General features: G+C 45.5%; 1 protein-coding gene and 1 non-coding gene across 3 annotated transcripts; both read left to right on the top strand.

Moving 5' to 3' along the window:
* Positions 1-6,102: 6,102 nt before the first annotated feature.
* Tmem167b (transmembrane protein 167B) lies at positions 6,103-13,276 on the top strand. 2 transcript variants are annotated; one of them, XM_028879363.2, is made up of 4 exons: positions 6,103-6,334; positions 8,314-8,496; positions 10,266-10,278; positions 10,650-13,276. In XM_028879363.2, the coding sequence occupies exons 1-4, from the start codon at positions 6,325-6,327 to the stop codon at positions 10,810-10,812; spliced, it is 369 nt and encodes a 122-aa protein (XP_028735196.1). In that variant the 5' UTR covers positions 6,103-6,324; the 3' UTR covers positions 10,813-13,276. The 2 variants fall into 2 exon arrangements, with proteins under 2 accessions (XP_028735196.1, XP_028735195.1); XM_028879362.2 differs by lacking the exon at positions 10,266-10,278 and having other exon boundaries at positions 6,130-6,334; positions 8,314-8,445.
* A 2,000-nt stretch (positions 13,277-15,276) lies between these two features.
* LOC114700013 lies at positions 15,277-15,691 on the top strand. The gene has a single exon (XR_003735629.1).
* The last annotated feature ends 7,591 nt before the right edge of the window (positions 15,692-23,282 follow it).

The raw sequence follows: 23,282 nt of genomic DNA, 5'->3' as shown, positions 1-23,282 counted from the left end.
TGGTTCTCTTGGAGGCAGGGACTTATTTTTGTCTCGATTTCTGCAAAACCTATAAAGTGCCCAGCACATCATAAATACTGATAAATACTTTTTAAACAAATGAACATCAACAATGGTAGCTAGTTTTTGTTTTTGTTTTTAGAGACAGGGTTTCTCTGTGTAACAGCCTTGACTGTCCTGGAACTTGCTCTGTAGACCAGGCTGGCGTTGAACTCGCAGAGATCTGCCTGCCTCTGCCTTCTGAGTGCTGGGACTAAAGGTGTGCAACATCACTGCCCAGCTAGTCTTGATGTAATGCCTCATGTCAACTATTGTTGTAAACAGAAGTTCACTTAATCCAATAACCCTAGAAAGGACATACCATTTTAATGAAATTTTATACAGGAGAAACAATGTATGTGTCTAAACTAATGGCATGATCACTCCCAGGTATGTGAAGGTTTTATTGTAGATATGAGAGAGAGAATAGCATCTCAGAGGCATCTGCTAGAGTCCAGAGCAGAAAGAGAAAGCAGTAGACTGAATATAGCCAGCAGACTGGACCTGGCCGGTGCTAGGGAAGCAGGAGAGGGAAGAAAACTCGTGGAAATAGCAGGGGCAGGAACTGAAAAGAAGAACGGTAAAAACAGCCAGGGTTCAAGAAGGATGAGTGGAGCGCCGGGAGTCCAATTAGTGAGAAAGAGGAGGGTTTATATTAGCGAGAATTGTTGAAACCAAGGTTGGATAAAGCACAGGGACAAATAGCCAAACAAATGGAAACACATGAACTATGAACCAAAGGCTGAGGGGCCCCCGACTGGATCAGGCCCTCTGAATAGGTGAGACAGTTTACTGGATTGATCTGTTTGGGAGGCATCTAGGCAGTGGGACCAGGTCCTGGGCTCGTTGCATGAGTTAGCTGTTTGAAACCTGGGACTTATACAGGGATGCTTGGCTCAATCTGGGAGGAAGGGACTGGACCTGCCTGGACTGAGTCTATCAGGTCGATCCCAGTCCTCGGGGGAGACCTTGATCTGGAGAAGGTGGGAATGGGGGGTGGGCTGGGGGGAAGGGGAGGGGGGATAAAAATAATAATAAAACCAATTCTATTAAAAAAAAAAAGAAGAAGAAGGATGAGTCGCTGTCAGGAGGGAAGCTCTGAGCTGGTGGGAGTTTGAGCAGAGGAGCAGTGAGCAGGGCTAGGTTGCTAGTGTGGACTTGCAATGTGAAACAGGTCCTGTGACACTGAAGGAGCCTGGAGGCCAGCGTGCGCTTTGATCGCTAGGAAACGACTCCCTTTGATAGACAGTAACTGGCTTCACAAGTTCCTGAGGAATACTGGCTTTTATCTAGCTGCCAGAAATCCTCCTCTAGTCCAGGATGAGCTCATGTCTAGATATTTGGACTGCCTTTTGGAGTTCGGGGAACTGGAGTTTCCTTTGGACCTGACGTGTGTGTGTGTGTGTGTGTGTGTGTGTGTGTGTGTGTGTGTGTGTGTGTGTGTGTGTTACTTTTGTTAAGTCAGGGCTGTGTAGCCTTGGTTGGCCTAGAATTTGCTGTGTAGACCAGACTGGTCCTGAATTGACAAAGACTGCATTATCTGGCCACCATGCCCAGCTGGTGATGAGACAGAAAGCAGTCAGGTAGTCTTAGGGTGACAACCCTGGCTTAGTCAGTGTTCTGTTGCTGTGAAGAGACACCATGGCCACAGAAACTCTTTTAAAGGAAATATTTAATTGGAGGCTGGCTTACAGTTTTAGAGGGTTAGTCCATTCTCATCATGGTGAGAAGCATGGCAGAAGACAGGCATAGTGCTGGAGAAGTAACTAAGAGCAATGTCCTGATCCATACAGAGACTATGCTGGGGGGTATGACTGCTTTTTTTTTTTTTTTTTTTTTTTTTTTTTGGTTTTTCGAGACAGGGTTTCTCTGTGTAGCTTTGCACCTTTCTTGGAACTCACTTGGTAGCTCAGCCTGGCCTCGAACTTACAGAGATCCACCTGGCTCTGCCTCCTGAGTGCTGGGATTAAAGGCGTGTGCCACCACCGCCCCGGCTATAAGACTGCTTTTTAAACCTCAAAACCCACTCCCAGCGACACACTTCCTTCAAGAAGGCCAACAAGGACACCTCCCAATCCTTCTTAAATAGTGCCACTCCCTGATAACTAAGCATTCAAATATATAAGCCTACGGGGGCCACTCTTATTCAATCCACCACAGTCACCTAAAGCAAGTAGTTTTTCTCCAAGGTCCTGTTGGCAGTTCTGTCCTTGCCAGAGACCAGGGATATCAGAAGGGAGATGGGTTTCCACATTATGGCTCTTCTCTGAAATGAACGCCCCTGCTTTGGAAACTATACTTAAAGACCTGAATGAGACTGAGAAGAAATACCTGGACACTTTGTGGGTGTCTGGAGTGACTCCTTCTCGACACCTCACCCCAGTTTCATCCACCAGTCGTTACAGTCCCCCAGACTAGCAGCTCAGTGGTGGGCGTACCGCTTCTCAGGGGCCACCCTTGAGGTACGGGAGCTCTGCCTTCTTCCTCTCACGCTTCCTACAATAAAACTTGTAAAACTCACCCTCTGTGGACTGTGGATTTCATTTTTCAGATTCAAGGGAGAAGAACCTGAAGGCACTGATTCAGTGGGCTTCTGGCATCTAAGCTCTTGGATTGAAGCCCATCTGAGCAAGAGACAAAGCTTCCCTCAACTCAAGGACAGCACCATCCCGAATCATATGTCTATTGTTAACTTTTTAGAATATATAAATCTTTATTGTTAAGCAGGATATCAAATTATGACTTTTATAGAAAAGTAATAGTAGAGACTAGCAAGATACCTCAGAAGGTAAAGGAGCTTGCTGCCAAGGCGGACAACCTGAGTTTGGTCCCCAGGACCCACACAGTAGAAGGAAAAAAACTCAGTTGTCTTCTGATTTCTACACGTAAACACACACACATACACACACACATACACACACACACACACACACACACACACACACACACACACACGCTGAATAAATAAATGTAAAAAGAAAGTGATATTTTAAGCCATGGATAGTTCACCAATCAAATTAATAATGAGAAAAATGGATTTTGTTTATAGATGTATTAAGAAAAAGTGAGAAATAACTTCTGAGAATGGAAGGGATTTCAAGGGAGGAATGCCCCCTTTCTTTTCATTTTACATTTCTGGAGATTGACCCAGAACCTTGAATATACTAGGCATGTGTTCTGTCACTGAGCCACAGCCTTAGACCTTGTTTTTGAAATGAAGTCTCACTACATGGCCCAGGCTGACCTGGAACACATACACATACACATTCTCTCTCTCTCTCTCTCTCTCTCTCTCTCTCTCTCTCTCTCTCTCTCTCTCTCAAGTTGGCCTCCGACTTGACATCCTCCCACCTCAGACTGTTTTTGTTTTATTTTTATTTATGTGTGAGTAGTTCAATTGTGTGTGTGTGTGTGTGTGTGTGTGTGTGTGTACCACGAGCCTGCTCATGTGCCCACAGAGTCCAGAAGAGGGGTATAGGATAGATGTAAAAGAAACTTGAAGTAATAAAATTGATGTTATAAAGGATTTAGTAATAGATTTGCTTAGGAGACATTAAATCACACAAGTGGAATTATCTAAAGAAGCAATGCCTTGCGGGGCCGTGGCGGCGCACGCCTTTAATCCCAGCACTCGGGAGGCAGAGCCAAGCAGATCTCTGCGAGTTCAAGGCCAGCCTGGACTACCAAGTGAGCAAGTGAGTTCCAGGAAAGGCGCAAAGCTACATAGAGAAACCCTGTCTCAAAAAACCAAAAAAAAAAAAAAAAAAAAAAAAAAAGAGGAAGAAGAAGCAATGCCTTCAAAATACCAAAAGATAAGCTGCATGTTAGCCAGGCCTCTTAGACAAGTGAAATTTGGGATGCTAGGATGTAAATGTTTATTATTTATCAGGATTGACTAGCTGCCATTAGGTCATATCTGCCATTAGGCATACAGCTCAGAGAGTAGCTCACAAGGGCATCTTCAGGTCACAACCACCATCAAGTCCTGCTCTACAGTTAAGTCCCCTGTGTTCTTAACAGGAAAGACATGGTTTTGCCAGGTGGGCAAGAAGACCCTGGGTAACAGGCATTCGAAAAACGAACAACACCGGTATACTTAAAGTAATTCTGGCAACAGGTAATATTTTTGCTTTTAAATCTCTTATGTGCCTAAGTGGCCAGGCTTGTAGTATCTTGTCTATGTTTAAAATGATCGAAGTATAACCTGGGGCTGAGACCTGAAAGAGACTGAAGTATGGCACTGTGGGATGCATAAGCCTAACATGTATATGAGTTAGTAAAATCTGTCAAAGCCAACTCTAATTGAGGCATTAATCACAGTCTGACAGGCACTTTAGCACAGTGTAAAGGGACATTTCCTGTCTTGTCTCTCTGGGGTGAGAGCTCAGGCTTACTACTAGCTAACTCTTACACTTAAATCAACCCATAATTCTTATCTATGCTCAGCCACGTGGTACCTTTTCTCAGTCCAGCCTTCTCATCTTGCTTGTGTTTGCCCTCGACTCTCTGACTCCGCCCTTCCTCTTCCCAGAATTCTAGTCTCTCGTGCTCAATCTCTTCCTGCCCAGCTATCGGCCAATCAGCTTTTTATTAGCAAATGAGAGTAATACATATTCATAGTGTACAAAAAGATTGTTCTACAGAAGTAGAGAGCTTTCCTTCCTTCATCTCTAGGTGTGAGGAGGGATTTTTGACTAGGAAGGCATATTTCTGCAATAGTACCTCCTGAAACTCGACAGTTGTGAGCCATCATTTGGGTGCTGGAAACCTAACTCAGGTCTTCAGCAATAACAGCAAATGCTCTTAACCACTGAACCGTCCCTATGGTCCTGTTTTGGTTTGTGGAATGCCCTGTGTGTACGCCCATGCATATGTAATCGGAGTGATTGTCTGGCTTATATTAGTTTTTCCTCTGTATCTTTTATTTTTTGATGCTGTGATTTCTTAATTTCAGTATGTTTTCTCAAGGAGTCTTTCCTACATTAAACTTTGTTACAGCTGTTGTTGCCGGTGATGGTTTCTCCCCTCCTCCTGACTCTCATTCCAAACCTTCTCACAGTTCTCTTCTAGGTAACCAGGCAGTTCACAGCCAGCAGATGGCACTGTAGCAGGAATGGACAGAATTCTTAGGTTTTTGACAACCACGCTCTGGTGATTCAGGGCAGCACTTTTCACCCAGACTCTAATAAAGCAGACTGAATTGTCTACAATGAAAGCTTCCAGCTTACAAAGCAGAACCTAGCTTTGTCTCCTGGACCCCACTCCATCACTAGACGGATGCCTTTCATCATCTTGTCAAAATATCCTCAGAGAAGCCATGATAGGGCAGATTAGTGAAATAAAGTGCCTGAGGTGACCCCAGGATGATTTAAATGCAGGAGATAAAGCAAACTATCCTGATAGTTTAAGGAAAAGAAAAACCCATTCTAGCAAACAGGAAGTCATCTGAATGCTTCTGACAACGGACGGAAATATGTGGCTTTTGTTGTAAAGTTCCTTACTTGGTTTACAAAATTTAGACGCAGTTTGGCTAGATTTCCGCCAGAAGAAGCCACGCAGCAAGGGCAGTCGAAGAAGCCTGAATAACTACTGTTGCGTGCCCCGCCCGCCACGCCCTCATACTCTCGTTGGGTTTCAGATCTTACAGAACATAGTACTACTGCAGAGAGTAGAAGTAAAACAACAAACAAACCAAAAACTGTATCCCCAAGAAGACAGGTTCAACTGTCCTGACAGTGGGGCTGTTTTCAGCTTGCTATTGCCATCGATGAAGTGACCCTGCTGTAGTATACACACCTGAGTCACCACATACACACACACATACACACACACACACACACACACACACACACACACAGCAGCAGCAGCAGCAGCAGCAGCAGCAGCCACAGCCACAGCGCCGTAAGTCATCCGGCCTTTATTTTTCAAACACACGGCAGCCGTCCAGTCTGGGAGCCACACAGGCACAAGCTGCCGACACCTGGTTGCCATGACCACAAAAGAAGCCTCGCCGGCCACGCTCGCCCCGCGCTACGTCGTCGGGACGCAGACACTCACTACGCAGGTACGCAGACACGACGCTGGCAGGGTCCGTAGCTCGACGATCTGCTAATTACGTCTGATTGAGTTCGGCGTTCTTCTCTCGGCCCTTGCGCTTGCGTACTACGGCTCGTTCCCGTCACCGCGTCCCGGATCGGGAAGTGTCAAAGTGGGAGCTGGGATCCCCCGCCTTCGCCGCCGCTACTGCTGAACCCGCACCCTTCATCCCGGCCGGGCCCTACCGCCATGACGAACGGTGAGAGCTGGGGGCCGGAGCGGAGGATGGCGGTAGAGGATTGGGGGGGGGGGGAAACGTGGCGGGCGGGGCTTGACTGACGTGGCCGTTCCCCGCCCCCTCCCAGCCCAGCCCCCCTGGGCCTTGGGGAGCCCCTAGCTCCTGTCGGGGTTCTTCTCCCAGGTTCCCTCTCCTCACGTCCATCGGTGATCTCAAGCGCTGCCTAGTGCCCACACCTGACTTCTTTTTGGTTATTGCCCTTTCTCTCTTTTCTTTCCTAGAAGTTAGTTCTGGCCACTGGGGAGGTCGGTCACCATAGAATTAGTGCTGTTAGTCCCCAGGGAATAGAGGATGTCATCAAGTTCCCCAAAGTCTCATACTATTGGACAATAGGCTGCTTGAGAGGACCTAGGAATGGGATCAAACCCCCCACTTTGCGGGCAGGGTGAAAGGAGACTATCCCCAAAGTTTTTTTTTGTTTGTTTGTTTGGTTTGGTTTTACTTGTTTGGCTTTAAAAGTCCCAGCTGGGTGGTTCCATCCGGAACCTCTGGCTCATGTTGCCAAGGGTGGATTTAGGAGCCGCCGTTCGTTACTGATGGAGCATTTGCTCCCCCTGTTTATCGCACCTGTTTTTTCCAGGCTGCTTCAAACAATTTTATAGCCATGGTTTCCAAGTTCTAGAGGAGGAATGAAGACCTTTATAGTCAGTCTTACAGGAAAAGAAGTGAGAAAGCGTTTAAGGCACTGGGATTGGAGGGTCTCAGGAAAGCATTTCTCACAGACTTCCATAGACTCGACACTGAAGAGTCAAATGTCACGTCCTTGTGAAGTTTGGCATTATCTACAAGAACTTATAGGAGCAAAAGAGTAGCACATGAAGGTGTCCATGAAAACTGTGAGTGTACTGGTGTACTGGAACTAGCTGTGAAATAGTTCCACTGGAGAAAGATAGTGTGGTCCAGAACTGGGAGGAACTGGCAGACACTGGGTGTGTGTAATATCCATTTGAAGCATTCTGGGTAGTCAGTCTTACCATAGTACAGAGAATTAGAAAAGGAGCATCACCCAGAGGAAGACATACTGTGAACTAGGAAATAGAACATTCTAGTGTAGTGGATAAATTTTACCTTTATATAATTCATTTTGCTTACCTATATAACACATGAAACAGAATTAATAGCTTTCCGTGGTGTCTAAGCATCAGACACATTTTTGTTTTGTTCTTTTTGAGACTGGACTTTGTATGATGTGTGTGACACACCTCTAAGCCTGGCGTGGGGAAGAGGGAGGGAGGCAGCCAGACCACACATTTAAGGTCAGCCCTGCCTCCATAGCAGGACCCTGTTTCAAAAACAGAAATAGGACCTAGCCTCCCTTTGTAGCTTAGGCAGAGCTTTGCTAATGCCATTGTTAAAGGAGTGCATCATTATGGATGCACTTTTTGGATATCAGTATTTCCTATCTCTTTTCCCATATGCACACTTTGTGTTCTGGCAGGAATCTGGTTTGTAAGAGGTGACTCATGCTTGAAGTATCAACTGAACATAGCGAAAGTGTAGCCATATGAAGCCTAACTCCTGGAATTTCCATTAAGCTTTTTGGTCTGCCTAACATGCTTTATCAACAGATGCAGATCTGAAAAACTTGGCTGAAGATTGAGCTTTCCTTCATCAGATGAGTGATTTATACCAAGAACATATGTAAATCTTTATGCTCAGACTTTCAAGATTCTTAAAACCTGGAACAAGCAGCACTTACTCCCGAGATGTAGGTCCACACAAGTCCACAGGTTTTCAGTTTGTGCTGAGGGCAGGCAGTGAAGTGGCGAAGGGGCCGTGTCCCCCCCCCCCCCCCCCCGGGGAGCAGTGCCAGCTCTTGGCCCCTTCCTGTGGAGAGCTGGCACTGCTGTTGAGGAGATCTTGGCCCTGAGCTCTGGGCAGGCTCACCTCTCCCAAGCTAGAGCAGCACCAAAGGCTTTCTCTTCCTCTTTGTGTGACAGTGTACTCCTTGGACGGCATTCTGGTCTTTGGTCTGCTCTTCGTATGCACCTGTGCCTACTTCAAGAAGGTACCTCGTCTCAAAACCTGGCTGCTCTCAGAGAAGAAGGGCGTTTGGGGCGTGTTTTACAAAGGTAAGGTCTTCTTCTCTAGACCCAGAGAGGAGATAGATCTTTCTCGGCAGCGTGGTTCTCTAAACTACAAGGCAGGGGGCTGGGGTTGTATTTGGATTCACCTTTATGTGTGAGTGTGTGTGTGTGTGTGTGTGTGTGTGTGTGTGTGTGTGTGTGTGTGATGTGATGGTGTGTTTGCTGATTCACCTTTATATGTGAGTGTGTGTGTGTGTGTGTGTGTGTGTGTGTGTGTGTGTGATGTGATGGTGTGTTTGCTGATTCACCTTTATATGTGAGTGTGTGTGTGTGTGTGTGTGTGTGTGTGTGTGTGTGTGTGTGATGTGCTGTGGGTGTGTGTTTGCTGCCGCGCACACCTGGCTAGCTAGCCTCTGGGGGCCTCCAGGAGTTGCCCTGCCTACTTATCTTAGAGGTGCTGTGAGCACAGATGTGTGTGACGCTGGCCAGCTTTATGTGGCTTCTGGGTTTTAACTCAGGTCCTCACGCTTGTGTGGGAAGTGCTTTGCCAGCGTCCATTAGTAATGTACAATAGTCATTTCTAAAGTTGAGGGAGGAGGTACATTTAAATTTGCTGTTACTTAAGGCACACTTGTCTATTTGACTGTCTAGGTAACTTTGTATTCCAGGACTAAGTGACAGCACAATGGCAGATGTGGCCCATACTTATAGTCCCACTACTGGGGAGGCCAAGAAGCCAGCTTGGACAACATAGTAATACTCTGTATCCTGGGGTGAGGTGGGGAAATGTTACAAGTTATATAATTTTAGGCTGGCCTGACATTCCTCTTAGCAGGAGAATATTTTTCTACCTATTTTTTAAAAATTTTATTCATATGACTACTTTGTCTGCATGTATGTCTTGTACATCACATGCATGCCTGATGCCTGAGGAAGTGGTGAGCCTCCCTGTGGGTTCTGGGAATCAAACCCAGGTCCTTTGAAAGAACAACAGGTGCTCTTAACTACTGAGCCAAGTCTCCAGCCCATCCACTGACTTTTTTTTTTCTAACAGAACACATTGGGACCTTAATTTTAGTTTATTGAATTCATCTATCTGTCTAATCTCTCTATCCACATTAACTTGGTTATTTTGGGCACCCTTTTTTTGTTTGTTTGTTTGGTTTTTCGAGACAGGGTTTCTCTGTGTAGCTTTGTGCTTTTCTTGGAACTCACTCTGTAGTCCAGGCTCACAGAGTGCTGGGATTAAAGGCATGTGCCACCACCGCCCTTCAAAGATTTATTTATTTATTATGTATACAGCATGTATGCCTGCAGGCCAGAAGAGGGCACCAGATCTAATTACAGATGGTTGTGAGCCACCTTGTGGTTGCTGGGAATTGAACTCAGGACCTCTGGAAGAGCAGTCAGTGCTCTTAACCTCTAAGCTATCTCCAGCTATCTCCAGCCCCGGGCACTTTCATCAGGAATCCTATGTAACTATTTTCTTTTCAAAGTAGGGTAAAACAAGGATAGGCTTGGTGACACATACCTATAATCCTAGCCCTCGGGAGTTCAAGTCTGGCCTACATTGCATAGTGAGCTTTTGACTCCAAAAGGGTTAGGGAGGCTAGGCATGGCAGCACACGCCTTTAATCTCAGCACTTGGGAAGCAGAGGCAGACAAGCAGGTAGATCTCTGTGAGTTCAAGGACATCCTTGTTCTGCCTACAAATCCAGGCCAGCCAGGGCTGCAGAGTGATATTCCATCAAAAGGTAAGAAGGGGGAAGGGGATAAGCAATTCATGCAGAGCCTAGAGCGTAATGAACCATTTAAGAACATCCCCAGGTGCAGAGCCAGGCGGATCTCTGTGAGTTCGAGGCCAGCCTGGGCTACCAAGTGAGTCCCAAGAAAGGCGCAAAGCTACACAGAGAAACCCTGTCTCGAAATATCAAAAAAAAGAAAAAAAAGAAAAAAAAAAAGAACATCCCCAGACTCACCAGGCAGTGGTGGCACACACCTTTGATCCCGGCACTTAAGAGGCAGAGGCAGGCGGATCTCTGTGAGTTGGAGCCCAGCCTGGTCTACAAATCAAGTTCCAGGACAGCTAGGACTGTTACACAGAGAAACCCTGTCCTCAAAAAACAAAAAACATTCCCAGACTCTGGAAAGCTTTGGTCCTCTTTAGAGATTTCAGAACATGGCTTTGGAAGCAAGGGTTTTGTGAGGAGCCGGGTGTAACTTAACTTCTCTTCACTTTTGTCTCCTAGCTGCTGTGATTGGGACCCGGTTGCATGCTGCTGTTGCAATTGCCTGCATTGTAATGGCCTTTTATGTCCTGTTTATCAAATGAATTCCAAAGTATCCCACTCATCCACCGCCAACCAAGGGGATAAAGATGAAGAACTTGTCGGGAACCTGGACCAAGTGTAGGAGAGTTCAGCCAAACTCATCAGCGCCCCTAAGATGACACGGCAGCGTCTGCTGCCGTATGCGGCAAAACTCATGGTCACAAACATGATTTTTACTCCAGGGGACTCCAGAAAGCCACCTTCTTTGATCTCTGTGTTAATCAGCCCTCAGCAGCAAGCATATATCTCCAGATAAATCACACCCCTTGGTGATATGATTATGTACCTCCTGCTTAAAAACCTGGGCTGGGTGATAGCTCAGTAGTAGAGGATTTGCTTACTATTGTCAAGGTCCTGGGTTTGATCCCCAACACTGAAAAAAACAACCTGTAATTGGTCATCTATTTTGCTCTTCAGTCCCTCATCAGAACCTTTGAAAACTGAGGCTCATTAGGGAAGAATATAGGCTGTGTTCAGACTTCCTGGAAGGGAAGACCTTTTTGGTTTGGGATTTTTTTTTTTTTGAGATACAATCTCTGAATATCCCTGGTTGTCCTGGAGCTCTCTGTGTAGACCAGGCTGGCCTGTAACTCACAGAGATCTGCCTGCCTCTGCCTCCTGAGTGCTGGGATTAAAGGCATACATCAGAAGATAATTTAAGGCTTGACTTTATTGGCTAATTTGAATATGGTGAATTGGGGAGGGAGAGTGGGACTGAGTGGGAAATAGGAGTTATAAAAGGTCAAGAAATAGTTTGGCTTTTGAAATGTGTATTTTCTATGACCATCTGGGAGTTTAAGAGAGCATGGTTCTCAGTGTAGAGAGAACAGATTGCCATGTGCTGGTAGCTTGAGGGTTTTCCCAAGAGAACCCAAGAATGTGCATTCCAGGGTTGTTGGTTTGGAGACTAGGAGCAGTGAGTGAGACAGGAAGCATTTTCTGCTCACCAGTCTCCTCAAAGAAGATTCCACCTGACCAACTGATATGTAGAAAATGAACCAACTCTTACTATTTCCTAAAGCTTTTGTAATACTTTCTAAATTACTTAGTGCTAAATACTGTTACTCAGTTTTAAATACCAATGCTGGGGGAAGGAACTATTGAATAAATAATTGACTAATATATTTGAAGTTCTGCTAGAAGAGATAAGTAAATTAGTATATCAATTCATATACTAGTAAATTCATCTAGTATAAGAATTTATTGTAATGAAAGTATATATAGATGGGAATTCTGTCATGTTATAAAAGACACAACTTGTTCTTTAATCTGGGTTACAGCAATTTTTAATTGTGTCTCTGCAAACTCACTTTTCTTCATACTGCAGTATTTCACTGGTGTATTTTACTGTAAGACCATGAGAAATTGAAATGAGAGGAGGCACTGATATTACCATATTGGACAGCTCTCCATTAATAAAATGAGTGTGTTACTGAGTAAAGGAAAACAGAACTTCCAGCTGAGTATTCAGGGATTTTCCATGGAATGTGAGGACTTCTGGACAGATGATGTTAGATAACTCAACGTTTGCAGGGAAGATTTTTCCATTCCTTCCTCCTTATGCCTGCAAAAGAATCAGCTGTTAGGTGAAAAGTCTACAACAATCTAAAAAGAGAGAGAGAGAGAGAGAGAGAGAGAGAGAGAGAGAGAGAATCTAATACTAATAATACACAAGGGTATACACAGATGTTCCAGTTGAGTTGTCCATCATAAAGCCTGAGTGGACAAGCGCTGTGGCTCACTTGCAGGTGAAGTGAAGTTCTCTCGTCTGCACGTGCTGCAAGAACAAAGGCTGCTGGGAGGCTTTGGTTCCCATGCACCTGAGTCTTTGATTGCAGTGGTATAAAGCACTGCGTGTGTGAGCGTCTCTCTTCAGGAATTGGTCCGTAGGGTGAACGGCAGTGATTGCTGCTTTCCATGGTCATTCCTGAGGATTGTACACAGGAGAGAGAAATCTGATGGATCTACAGAGATCCTGGGAGTGAGTTAGGGACCTGTTGACCTCCTGGGTGTCCTGTGGGAAGCAGGTTCAGCACCAGTTACTTTGTATTTAATTTGTATTTACTGACTTGTTTTCAGATGGGGCTGATGGCTCCGACTTGGGTCTGCAGAGCACCTTCATTTCTTAAACAGCTTTTCATTCTGCAGCTTCCTTCAGGGCTCCTCTTGGCCTAAATGCCTGAGTTGGTAGATTTTAAGATGTTTTCTTAAGAGAATGTTCCAAAAAGTACATGAAGAAGCAAATGCCCTATTTCACTTCTTGACTCTTGACTTTATGTAAGCAGGTACATAGGAGCCTGGTGTACTCACTGTTTAGGCTGATGTGTCTCATTTTTGGCAAAGAAAAGAATGATAAATTTTTCCTCTAGGGGAAGTTCTTTAGGGGGTAGAAGTTGGAGGGTAGCAATATTGCTTCAGATTCAGGTTCATCACCATGAATCCTGCTCACCAGGGTCAAATGAAATCAGCTCCTTTTTATAGTTGAAATACCATTTTTTATTCACCATTGTTGGCACAGTCCTTGAAAATAAACCTTTTTCCCTGTGCTTGCTGCGTGCTTCGTCATGTGTGTTTATTGAACTTTTCAGTGCTCCCCTGGGTTCTACCCATAGCGTAGTATGTTGGCTCACCTGAGTGAATATTGTCATCTGATGAGTTCGCTGTGAAGGTTACAGAAGATACGATGGCCAAGCTTTTTCCTGGGGGAGCTGAATATGGGTCAAAAATGAAGTCTATTCAGTGAGGTAGGTCGCTCCTCTGATACATTTAACCAGCAGGCCCACTATTAAAGACAAATTATTGGTGAGCTTCATTTTAAAAGGTTCCCAGGTTAATCACCCAGGCCCTTAGAAAATAAATGAACCAGTGGGATTCTGGAGCATATGATGGGTACTTTCCTCCATGTCTGTTTATTGAAGGTGCCAAAAAGACTGGCATTAAGTACAAATTAAAGCTCCGGCCAGGCAGTGGTGGCACACACCTTTAATCCCAGCACTCAGGAGGCAGAGGCAGGCGGGTCTCTGTGAGTTCAAAGCTAGCCTGGTCTACAAAGTGAGATCCAGGACAGCCAGAGCTGTAACACAGAGGAACCCTGTCTCGGAAACAAAAACAAAAAAGTTACAGCTTCAGAAATAATTTTCTACTAATGGCTAAAATTCTTGTACTTTGCCACCCCCACCCCTTACTGAAAAAGGACAGAGAAGAGGATGAAATATTAATAAGATCTCCATGGTGAGAGGCACATCACCATACCCCCGGCTTTCCTGAAACTTAGTATATAGACTAGACTAGCCTTGAACTCAGATATCTGACCTGCTTCTGCCTTTCAGGTGCACCACAATGTCTGGCAAAAAATCAGATCTATTTTAACGGAATAAATGTAAATGAAGGCTCAGCATCAAGTTTTGGGCAGCCAGGAGACTCTGTAAGTGAGGCTAGGTATATACAGTCCTACATTCCTCCATTTTAAAGATGCCCCGTTTCTTTACTCAAATAGCCTTTGATTAAGTGTTTGGTTCAGTGGGTAAAGGCGCCTTCTACCAAAGGTGTCAGGCTGAACTTGATTTCAGGACTGGAATGGTACGAGGAGAAAATCTACTCCTTGAAAGAGGTCCTTGACCTTCACACATGCATCATGACACACTGCTCTCACTCTGCCAATAAATACATGTGATAAATGGTATTTATTGTCAGGGAGAAGGCTCGCCTGAAGAGTGTTGGTGTGATGCTCTTATTAGTAATAATCCAGGGTTGCTAAGCCCATGGTAAGTAAAATCATCCACATATAAATCTGAGACTGGATCATTTCATAGCTAGAAACTGGTGGTTTTTTTTTTTTTTTTTTTTTTTTCAAGACAGGGTTTCTCTGTGTAGCTTTGCACCTTTCCTGGGACTCACTTCGTAGTCCAGGCTGGCCTCGAACTCACAGAGATCCTCCTGCCTCTGCCTCCCGAGTGTTGGGATTAAAGGCGTGCGCCACCACCGCCCGGCGAAACTGGATATTTTTTAATGTAGGGCAAAAAAAATATCAAAGAAAAAGTAGACGGGGAGATGAACATTTACATTTTATATAAACTCATACATAGTAAAGGCTTTCTGCCTGCCTGTAATCGCAGCACCCAGAGGCTGAAGCGGAAGGATCTTGAGTTGGACACCAGGTTGAGGCACTTTGACTTTTTTTTTTTTTTTCCGTTTTTGTTTTTCGAGACAGGGTTTCTCTGTGTAGCTTTGCGCCTTTCCTGGAGCTCACTTGGTAGCCCAGGCTGGCCTCGAACTCACAGAGATCCGCCTGGCTCTGCCTCCCGAGTGCTGGGATTAAAGGCGTGCGCCACCACCGCCCGGCGGCACTTTGACTTTTAAACAAAACAAAGTGCAATTCTGTTTATGGAAATCGGTCCTTTTGTTCTGGGACCTCCCAGCCACACGGAGGCACAAGAGAGTGCTCTGGGTAAACACGCTGTGCGGAAGCCGCCTGACCACTCTGTGGTTCCTCCCAGAATCCTTTGGGACAGGACGGAGTATTTAAAAGAGGGTGCAACTTCCGCTTCCTCGCGAGTGGGAGCGCGGCCGGGGTCAAGGACGGAGCTGTTTGGGGTGGTGCTGCGTGCGTGGTGCGCGTGGGCTGAGTGTGAGTGTGGATGTGAGAGTGTTTGTGCGTGCGTGGGGCGTGCGAGGCGAGTGTGTGTGTCCGCCCCGCGCCCCTCCCCCGCCTACACCTTGATCTTATTTGATCGGGTCGTGACCCCCGCCCCGCCGGGCCGACCCGAGATGAAAAGCAGCCCTCCTGCGAAGCCCCCTCCGCGGGGCGCTGTGCAGCGAGGCCCCCTGGGCGGTGGCGGTGCCGCGGTTCCCGAGGTCTCGGGATCGGTCCTGCGGGCCCGGCGCTCAGAAGTGATGAATTGATCAGATAGACGAGGCCGGGTCTGTCCCGGCCGCTGATTACCGAGGCGATTCTGATCTGAGCCCGACCCCAGGACCCGATCGCCTAGCCCAGGACCCGGCAGCCTAGCCCGAGCTCTGGGGCCTCGTCTGCTGACGCGCGGAGACCCAGGGTGAAAGCGCCCAGAGCAGGCGTGAGGCCGCCGCCTGCAGATGGAGGCCTTTGTTCCCGCTGCGGTTTTCCATCCCCCCCTGTTTAGGCTGGGCTGGCTTGGTGACTTCTTTGTTATCAACAGCGTTTCACCGAGGGCTAAAAGGCACTATGCACTGTTCAGCCTCCGCTGAGGATTGTGTCCGTTAGAGGACGTAAACTTGAAAACTGCAGGATCCACGGGCTTACTCCATATAGTGAACTAGAATGGGATGTGTAAGATTCAAGGCTTATGGGTGGATGTTGTGTTTTGTATTAAGACAAAGTCTCTTATCTTTGTTTTTCAGGCTGGTGAACTTGGTTTGTAGCTGGAGAGGATCTTGAATCTCTGAACTGCCTACCTCCACCTCCCAGGCTCAGATTACAGCCACTTTGCTAACACATTTAGCTAAAAGAAAAAAAAAAATTATGTGTGTGTACCGTGAGATTATGGGTACTTGGTTGTATGTATGTGGCCTCCCCCGCTCCCGCACAATTGTGGGCGCTTGTGAAGGTCTGAAGTTGACTTCAGGTCTTCCTCAGTCATCCCCCATTTAATTTTCTGAGGCAGATCCTGTCCCTGTATGAGGAGCTTTGTCTTAACTAGCCATTTGTACACAGACACACACACACACACCCAGAATTACAGGTGCACTCACCGGCTTTTATGTGGATTTACAGACTCTGATCTTCACTCTTGTGGCAGATACTTTATCCACTGAACCACTGCCCTAGCCCTAAAGTAATTTTAATTGACATATACATTGTACTTATTTTATGGGTACCAGGACATTTGCACATTGTGTAATGTCTACATTAGGGTAAAAGTACCTGTCTCAAATATCGTGTGTGTGTGTCTGTCTGTCTGTCTGATGCGTGCGCACACTTTACATATAGGATACATTGTTGTTTGTTATCACCTCACCTTGTAATAGAACATCAGAACTTATTTCTCCCGATGGATAGCAATTAGCCAACCTTTCCCCCATCTGTCCATCACATTCTCCCTGGCCTCTGCTCATCACTGTTGTACTATCAACCTGTAGGAGAGCAGCTTGTTTACGAGTAAGATCCTGTGTGTGTGTGTGTGTGTGTGTGTGTGTGTGTGTGTGTGTGTGTGTGTCCTTTATTCAGTGTTCCCCACTTCCAGATACGTTGCATACCAGGATTCAATCCTTTCTCCATACTCTATTGTGCTGACTAGTTTTGTGTCAACCATACACAAGCTAGGGTCATCTGAGAGAAAGGAAACTCAAGCCAATCTTAGGGAGGCATTTTCTCAATTGGGCTTTTTTTTTTTTTTTTGAGACACGGTTTCTCTGTGCAGCTTTGGAGCCTGTCCTAGAATTCACTCTGTAGACCAGGCTGGCCTCGAACTCACAGAGATTCGCCTGGCTCTGCCTCCTGAGTGCTGGGATTAAAGGTGTGTGCCACCACCGCCCGGCTCAGTTAGGCATATTCTTAATCAGTGATTGATGGGGAGGGCCCACAATGCCCACCCTATTGTGGATGGGACACCTTAGGACTGGTGGTCCTGGGTTCTATAAGAAAGCAGGCTGAGTAAGCTATGAGAAGCCAGCCAGTAAACAGCACCCTCCATGGCCTTTGCATCAGCTCCTGCCTCTGGGTTCCTGCCCTGTTTGAAGTCCTGTATTAACTTCTTTCAGTAATGGACTACCATGTGGAAGTGTAAGCCAAATAAACCCTTTCCTCCCCAAGTTGCTTTGGCTGTGGTGATTCATCAAACAAATAGAAATCCTAATACAGTTGTGTACATATAATACATTTTGTTTGTTTGTTTTGTTTTTTGAGACAGGATTTCTCTGTGTAGTTTTGGTGCCTGTCCTGGATCTCGACTTGTAGACCAGGCTGGCCTCGAACTCACAGAGATCCGCCTGGCTCTGCCTCCTGAGTGCTGGGATTAAAGGCGTGTGCCACTGCCGCCCACCCATATAATACATTTTCTGCATCTCACTTGCAGACATTCTACCACTGAGCCATTCCTTTTTTATCTTAATTGTGCTGGTATGTGTGCACAAGTGCTCGTGGGCACGTGAAGGCCAGAGGATAGCTGTGGAAGTCATTGCTCCCCAGCGTGCAGGCTCCAGGACCAAGCTTAGGCTGCCAGGCTGGGCAGCAAGAACTGTCGCCCACTGGGGCATCTCAGCCCATATATGATGCCATCATTTATTCACTGATGGGCATTCAAGTGAATTCCATTTCTTAGCTATTGTGAATACTGCTGCCATAAACATAAGACTGTGGGAGTGCAGATACCTCCTCAAAATACTGACTTCACTTTCATTGATGCAGAACAAGTAGTACACTTGCTGGGAAGATCCTATGGTTTGGTTTGGTTTTGAGACAAGATCTCTCTGCCGCAGGGCTGAAGCAGTCAGTCCTGGCCCGGCATCCCAAGAGTAGCCAGGCCTACAAGCATGCCACCAGTCCTGGCTGGTAGTTGTATTCTTTCTTCTTTTATATTTTTGGAAGTGAATCTATTATAGTCTTGGCTGTTCTGCAGCTCACTACGTAGACCAAGCTGGCCCTGAACTCAGAAATGAGCTCGCCTCTGCCTTCCAAGTGATGGGATTAAAGGTGTGTACTGCCAAATGATCTGATTACAAGCATGCACATTTACTCGCCTAGTTTTTATTGAGTGCTGGGAAAATCCAGGGTTTTATGCATGCTGGACAAAGCACTCCACCAACCGAGCTACATCCCAGACCTTTTACCAGTACTTGCGATCTGTGGTTGTCTCAATCCCATCCTAACTACAGTGGGATGATACCTGATGGTGGACTTGATTTGCACTTCTAAGATGGTATCAATCTTCCATATACCCATCGGCCAATTGCATGCTGCCCTATTACTGCTTTCTATTGCTGTGATAAATTAGTGCTTTCTACTGCTGTGATAAACACCATGACCCAAAGCAGCTTGGGGAGGAGAGGGTTTATCTTACACTTCCAAATCACAGTTCATCACTGAGGAAAGTCACAGCAAGAGCTCAGGCAGAAACCTGACAGTAGGAACTGAAGTAGAGGCCATGGAAGGAGTGCTGTTAGCTTATTTTCCAGGCACACGTTCAGCCACCTTCTTAGACCTCCCAGGACCACCTGCCCAGAGGGGGCACTGCCCGAAATAGGCTGTGCCTTCCCATATCAGTAATCAAGAAAATGCCCTATGGGTCAGGCATGGTGGCCCATGCTTTTAATCCCACTCTCAGGAAGCAGAGTTAGGTGGATCCCTTTGAGTTCGAGGCCAGCCTGGTCTACACAGCAAGTTCCAGGACAGAGTTCCATGATGAAGAACTGTCTCAAAAAATAAAAAAATAAGAAAGAATAAAATACCCTACAGACTTATCTACAGGCCAATCCGATGGACGCATTTTTTTTCAGTAGAGGCTAAATGATTCTAGTTTGTGTCAAGTTGAGAAGAAATTAAGGTTCACATAGAGGTTTGTTTAATTTTTAAACAGGGTCTCATTCTGTAGTCCTGGCCTAGAACTCACAGAAGTCTGCCTGCCTCTGCCTCCTGAGTGCTGCGGTTAAAGTTGGGTACCACCACACTGGCTCCCATGTGCTTTCTTAGCAGCTTTCTTTGCTGAGGGTCAGTTGGCTAGATGTGGAAGCTTTATTTCTAAGCTTTTTACTCTGCCCCATTGGTCTAGGTATCTTTATGCCAATACATGCTGTTTCTATGGATACCTTTATGGTATACTTTTTGTTTTGTTTTGTTTTTTTGAGACAGGGTTTCTCTGTGTAGTTTTGGTGCCTGTTCTGGATCTCACTCTGTAGACCAGGCTGGCCTCAAACTCAAAGGGATCCACCTAACTCTGCCTCCTGAGTGCTGGGATTAAAGGCGTGGGCCACCGCTGCCCAACTATAGTGCATTCTTAATAGAGGTACCATAAGCTCAAGATTTGGCTATCGAGGACGGGAATGCATGTGTGCAGGTCCATGTTTGGGTGCATATGCACATAGATGTGGTGGCCAGAAGCACTGTCCACTCTTTGTTTTTTGTTTTGAGAAGGGTTCTCTGTGTAGTCCTGGCTATCCTGGAACTCACTCTGTAGACCAGGCCTCAAACTCAGAGATCCACCTGCCTCTGCCTTCCAAGTCTTGGAATTAAAGGCATGTGCCACCACAACCTGACTTTTTTTGTTTAAAATTTATTTTTATGTGTATGAGTGTTTTGCCTGCATGTATGTCTGTGTATCACATGTATGCATGGTGTCCACGGAGTCCAGGAGAGGGTGTCAGATACCCAGGAACTGGAGTTACAACTCTTGCTGCCATGTGGGGGCTGGGAATCAAACTCTGGTCCTCTCTACAAGAGCAGCCACTTGCTCTTAACCACTGGACCATCTCTCGAGCTCTCCCTCCCCAGCTTTTTGAATGTGAGTTCTGGGGATTGAACTCAGGTCCTTGATTTTGTAAGACAGTTTGCACCTGAGACATCTCATCCTCACTTGGAGTTTTTGTAGTTACATATGAATCATAGCCTTGTCTTTCCTAGGTCTGTGAAGAATGTTATTAGTGTTTTGAATGGGATTGCATTGACTCTGAAGAATGCTTGGACATTTTAACTGTTGATTCTTCCAATGCATGAACACAAGATGTGTGTCCGTCCTTTGCAATTTCTCTCAGTGTTTATAGTTTTCATTGTAGAGATCATTCACATCATGGTTTAAATTTATGACAAATATGATTGCTTTCTTGATTTCTTGTTTACATAATTTCCTAATGGTACACAGAAATGCTACTGTTTTTGTTTTTTTTTTTTCCTGTAATGAGGATTGAACATGCCTTGTACATGCTAGGTAATTGTTCTATCAATGAACTATATCCCTTACTCTTTTTATTTGAGACAAGATCTCATTAAATTTCCCAGGCTAGCCCGAACTCATTCTATAACCCAGGAAAGGCTTGGAATTATAATTCTTCTGCCTCAACCTCCCGAGTGGCTGGGATTACAAGCCTGGATGTTGATTTTTATCCTGAAACTGAATTGAACTTACTAGCGCTAATAGATTTTGGTGAAATTTTTAGGGCTGTCTACCTGTAAGACCATGCCATCTGCACCAGTGACAGTTGGATTTCCTCCCCTCCAGTTCAGATGCTCTTCAGTCCTCCTGGCTTTCTCTGGCTAGGACTTCAGCATCATACTGAATACAAGAGGTGAAAGTGGATGTCCTTGCCTACTCCCAGATCTTAGAGGGAAAGCTTTCAGCTGTCTCCCATTCAGTAACATGCTGGCTGTGGGCTTGTTGTATATGGACTTAATGGTGGGCTCATGTCCTTCTATACCTGATCTCTTTTGTTTTTACCCTGGAAGGATGCTGGATTTTATCAATAACTTTTTCCATCTGATGAGATGATCATATGGGTTTTATCTCTCAGTCTGTTGATGTGCTGTATCATGTTTATTGTTTTCTACATATTGACCTATCATCCTTGGCCTGAATCTCATGTGATCGCAGTAACAATCCTTTTAATGTGCTGTTGGGTCTGGTTAGTATCTGGTTGCATTTTTCTTTGTTTTTAATCACTGTTCTGTTGCTGTAAAGAGACGCCATGACCAAGTCAACTTTTTAGAGAAATCTTTTCATTGGAATATTGCTTACAGTTTCAGAGGGTGAGTCCACGACCATCACGGCAGGGAGCATGGCAACAGGCAGGCAGGCCTGGTGCTGGAGTGTGGCTGAGAGCTTACATCAGATCCGTAAGTCAGAGGCACACAGAGACATGAGACCAGGCCTGGCGTGGGCTTTTGAAACCTCAAAGCCCAGCCCCAGGGGTGCACCGCACCTCTTCAACAAGGCCAGACCTCCTAATCCTTTCAAAACAGTCCGCCAACTGGGAAGCATTCAAATATATGACCCTAGCCAGGGGAAGCAGTGCACACCTTCAACCCCAGTCCCTCTTCTTCAAACCACCATAACGCTCATTACAGATAGAAACTTTATTTTTTCTTTTTAAAAATGTGTGTGTGTGTTTGAGTGTGTTAAGTTGTGTGTGTGTATGAGTATATAAATGTATGTGTGTTTTATCTGGTATCAGGCTAATGCTGCCCTGAAAAATAAAATTGTGAGAATTCCTTCTTGTTCAAATTTTCAGAATGTTAAGTTTTTATTTTATTTGAGACAGAGCATCATACCAGAGATATCTTAGGCTATATAGCCAAGGATGGCCATAAGTTCCTGATATTCCTTCTTCAGCCTCCCAAGTACAGAAACTTCATATCTGAGGAGACTGGAAGGTTTGAATATAAAGGAAATATGGTAGTTCCTGGAAGAATTTCCCTTTGTGTTTGAATTATAAATGAAGCAATAGTGTCAGACTTAATTAGAAATGGAACTGTATAGTACACTATTTTTTTTTGTTTATTTAAAACACTTTTTGAGACGTTGTCTATGTAGCCCAGGCTGGCCTTGCACTAGCAATTCCTCTGTCTCTACCTGCTGAATGCTGGGATTATAGGCACATACCACTGTACATATCACATAGGACAATATTCAAAAAGTCATTGGGCCACTTTTTGCCCAATCTTTTTGTGACAACAGGTTCTTATGAGTGACTTGTATTGTGTGTGTATGTGCATATTTGTGCAGATTCATATGCCTCTGTGTGTGCACCCATGAGACCAGAGGTTGAAGTTGGGTGTCTTCCTCTATCTCCTGTGTGCCTATTGTTTGTTTGTTTGTTTGAGACAGGGTCCTCTGACATAACCAGGAATTTAGTTGATTCAGCCAGACTGGCTGCCTAGCAAGACCCTGGGACCTTCCTTTCTCCCCGACATGTTCTGGGGATCCAAACCTCAGGTCCTTCTCACGCCTGCACAGCAAGCAGTTTATCCACTGAGCCATTTCCCCAGCCCCATGACTTGTAAGATTAGAAACCATGTTATCGCATCAAACTTTAGGGACCTTGAAATTTCAGCATCAAGTGTTTGAACCATGCTTATGAAAACTGGCGATATATCGCCACAGGCAAAGTTAACACAGAAAAGAGAGTTGACTTCCAGGCAGCAGAGAGTCAGAAACTAGAGGATGGCAAGGAGCAGGACCAGGGGAAAGCGGATGACTAAACTCAAGAGATCTAAAGTCTGTTCATGCGACTTTAGCAGTTAGCCATGTGGCACATTTAGTATCGTAGTGATAACTTGCTCATTAAGAGAACAGGTCGGGGGCTGGAGAGATGGCTCAGAGGTTAAGAACACTGATTGCTCTTCCAGAGGACCTGAGTTCAATTCCCAGCAACCACATGGTGGCTCACAACCATCTGTAATGAGATCTGGTGCTCTCTACTGGCCTGCAGGCACACATGCAAGCAGAACACTGTATAATAAATAAATAAATAAATCTTAAAAAAAAAAAAGAGAGAGAGAGAGAACAGGTCATGTCTACTTCCTGTTTCCCTGACACTTAGAGCAGATGCCACTAATGTGGCTCTGGGTGGCTGTGACTTTACAAACTTGTG

This window comes from Peromyscus leucopus, chromosome 6, assembly GCF_004664715.2.
Source record: "Peromyscus leucopus breed LL Stock chromosome 6, UCI_PerLeu_2.1, whole genome shotgun sequence".
In the NCBI taxonomy this organism is placed as follows: domain Eukaryota; kingdom Metazoa; phylum Chordata; class Mammalia; order Rodentia; family Cricetidae; genus Peromyscus; species Peromyscus leucopus.
This window is presented reverse-complemented; position numbering and strand designations above follow the sequence as displayed.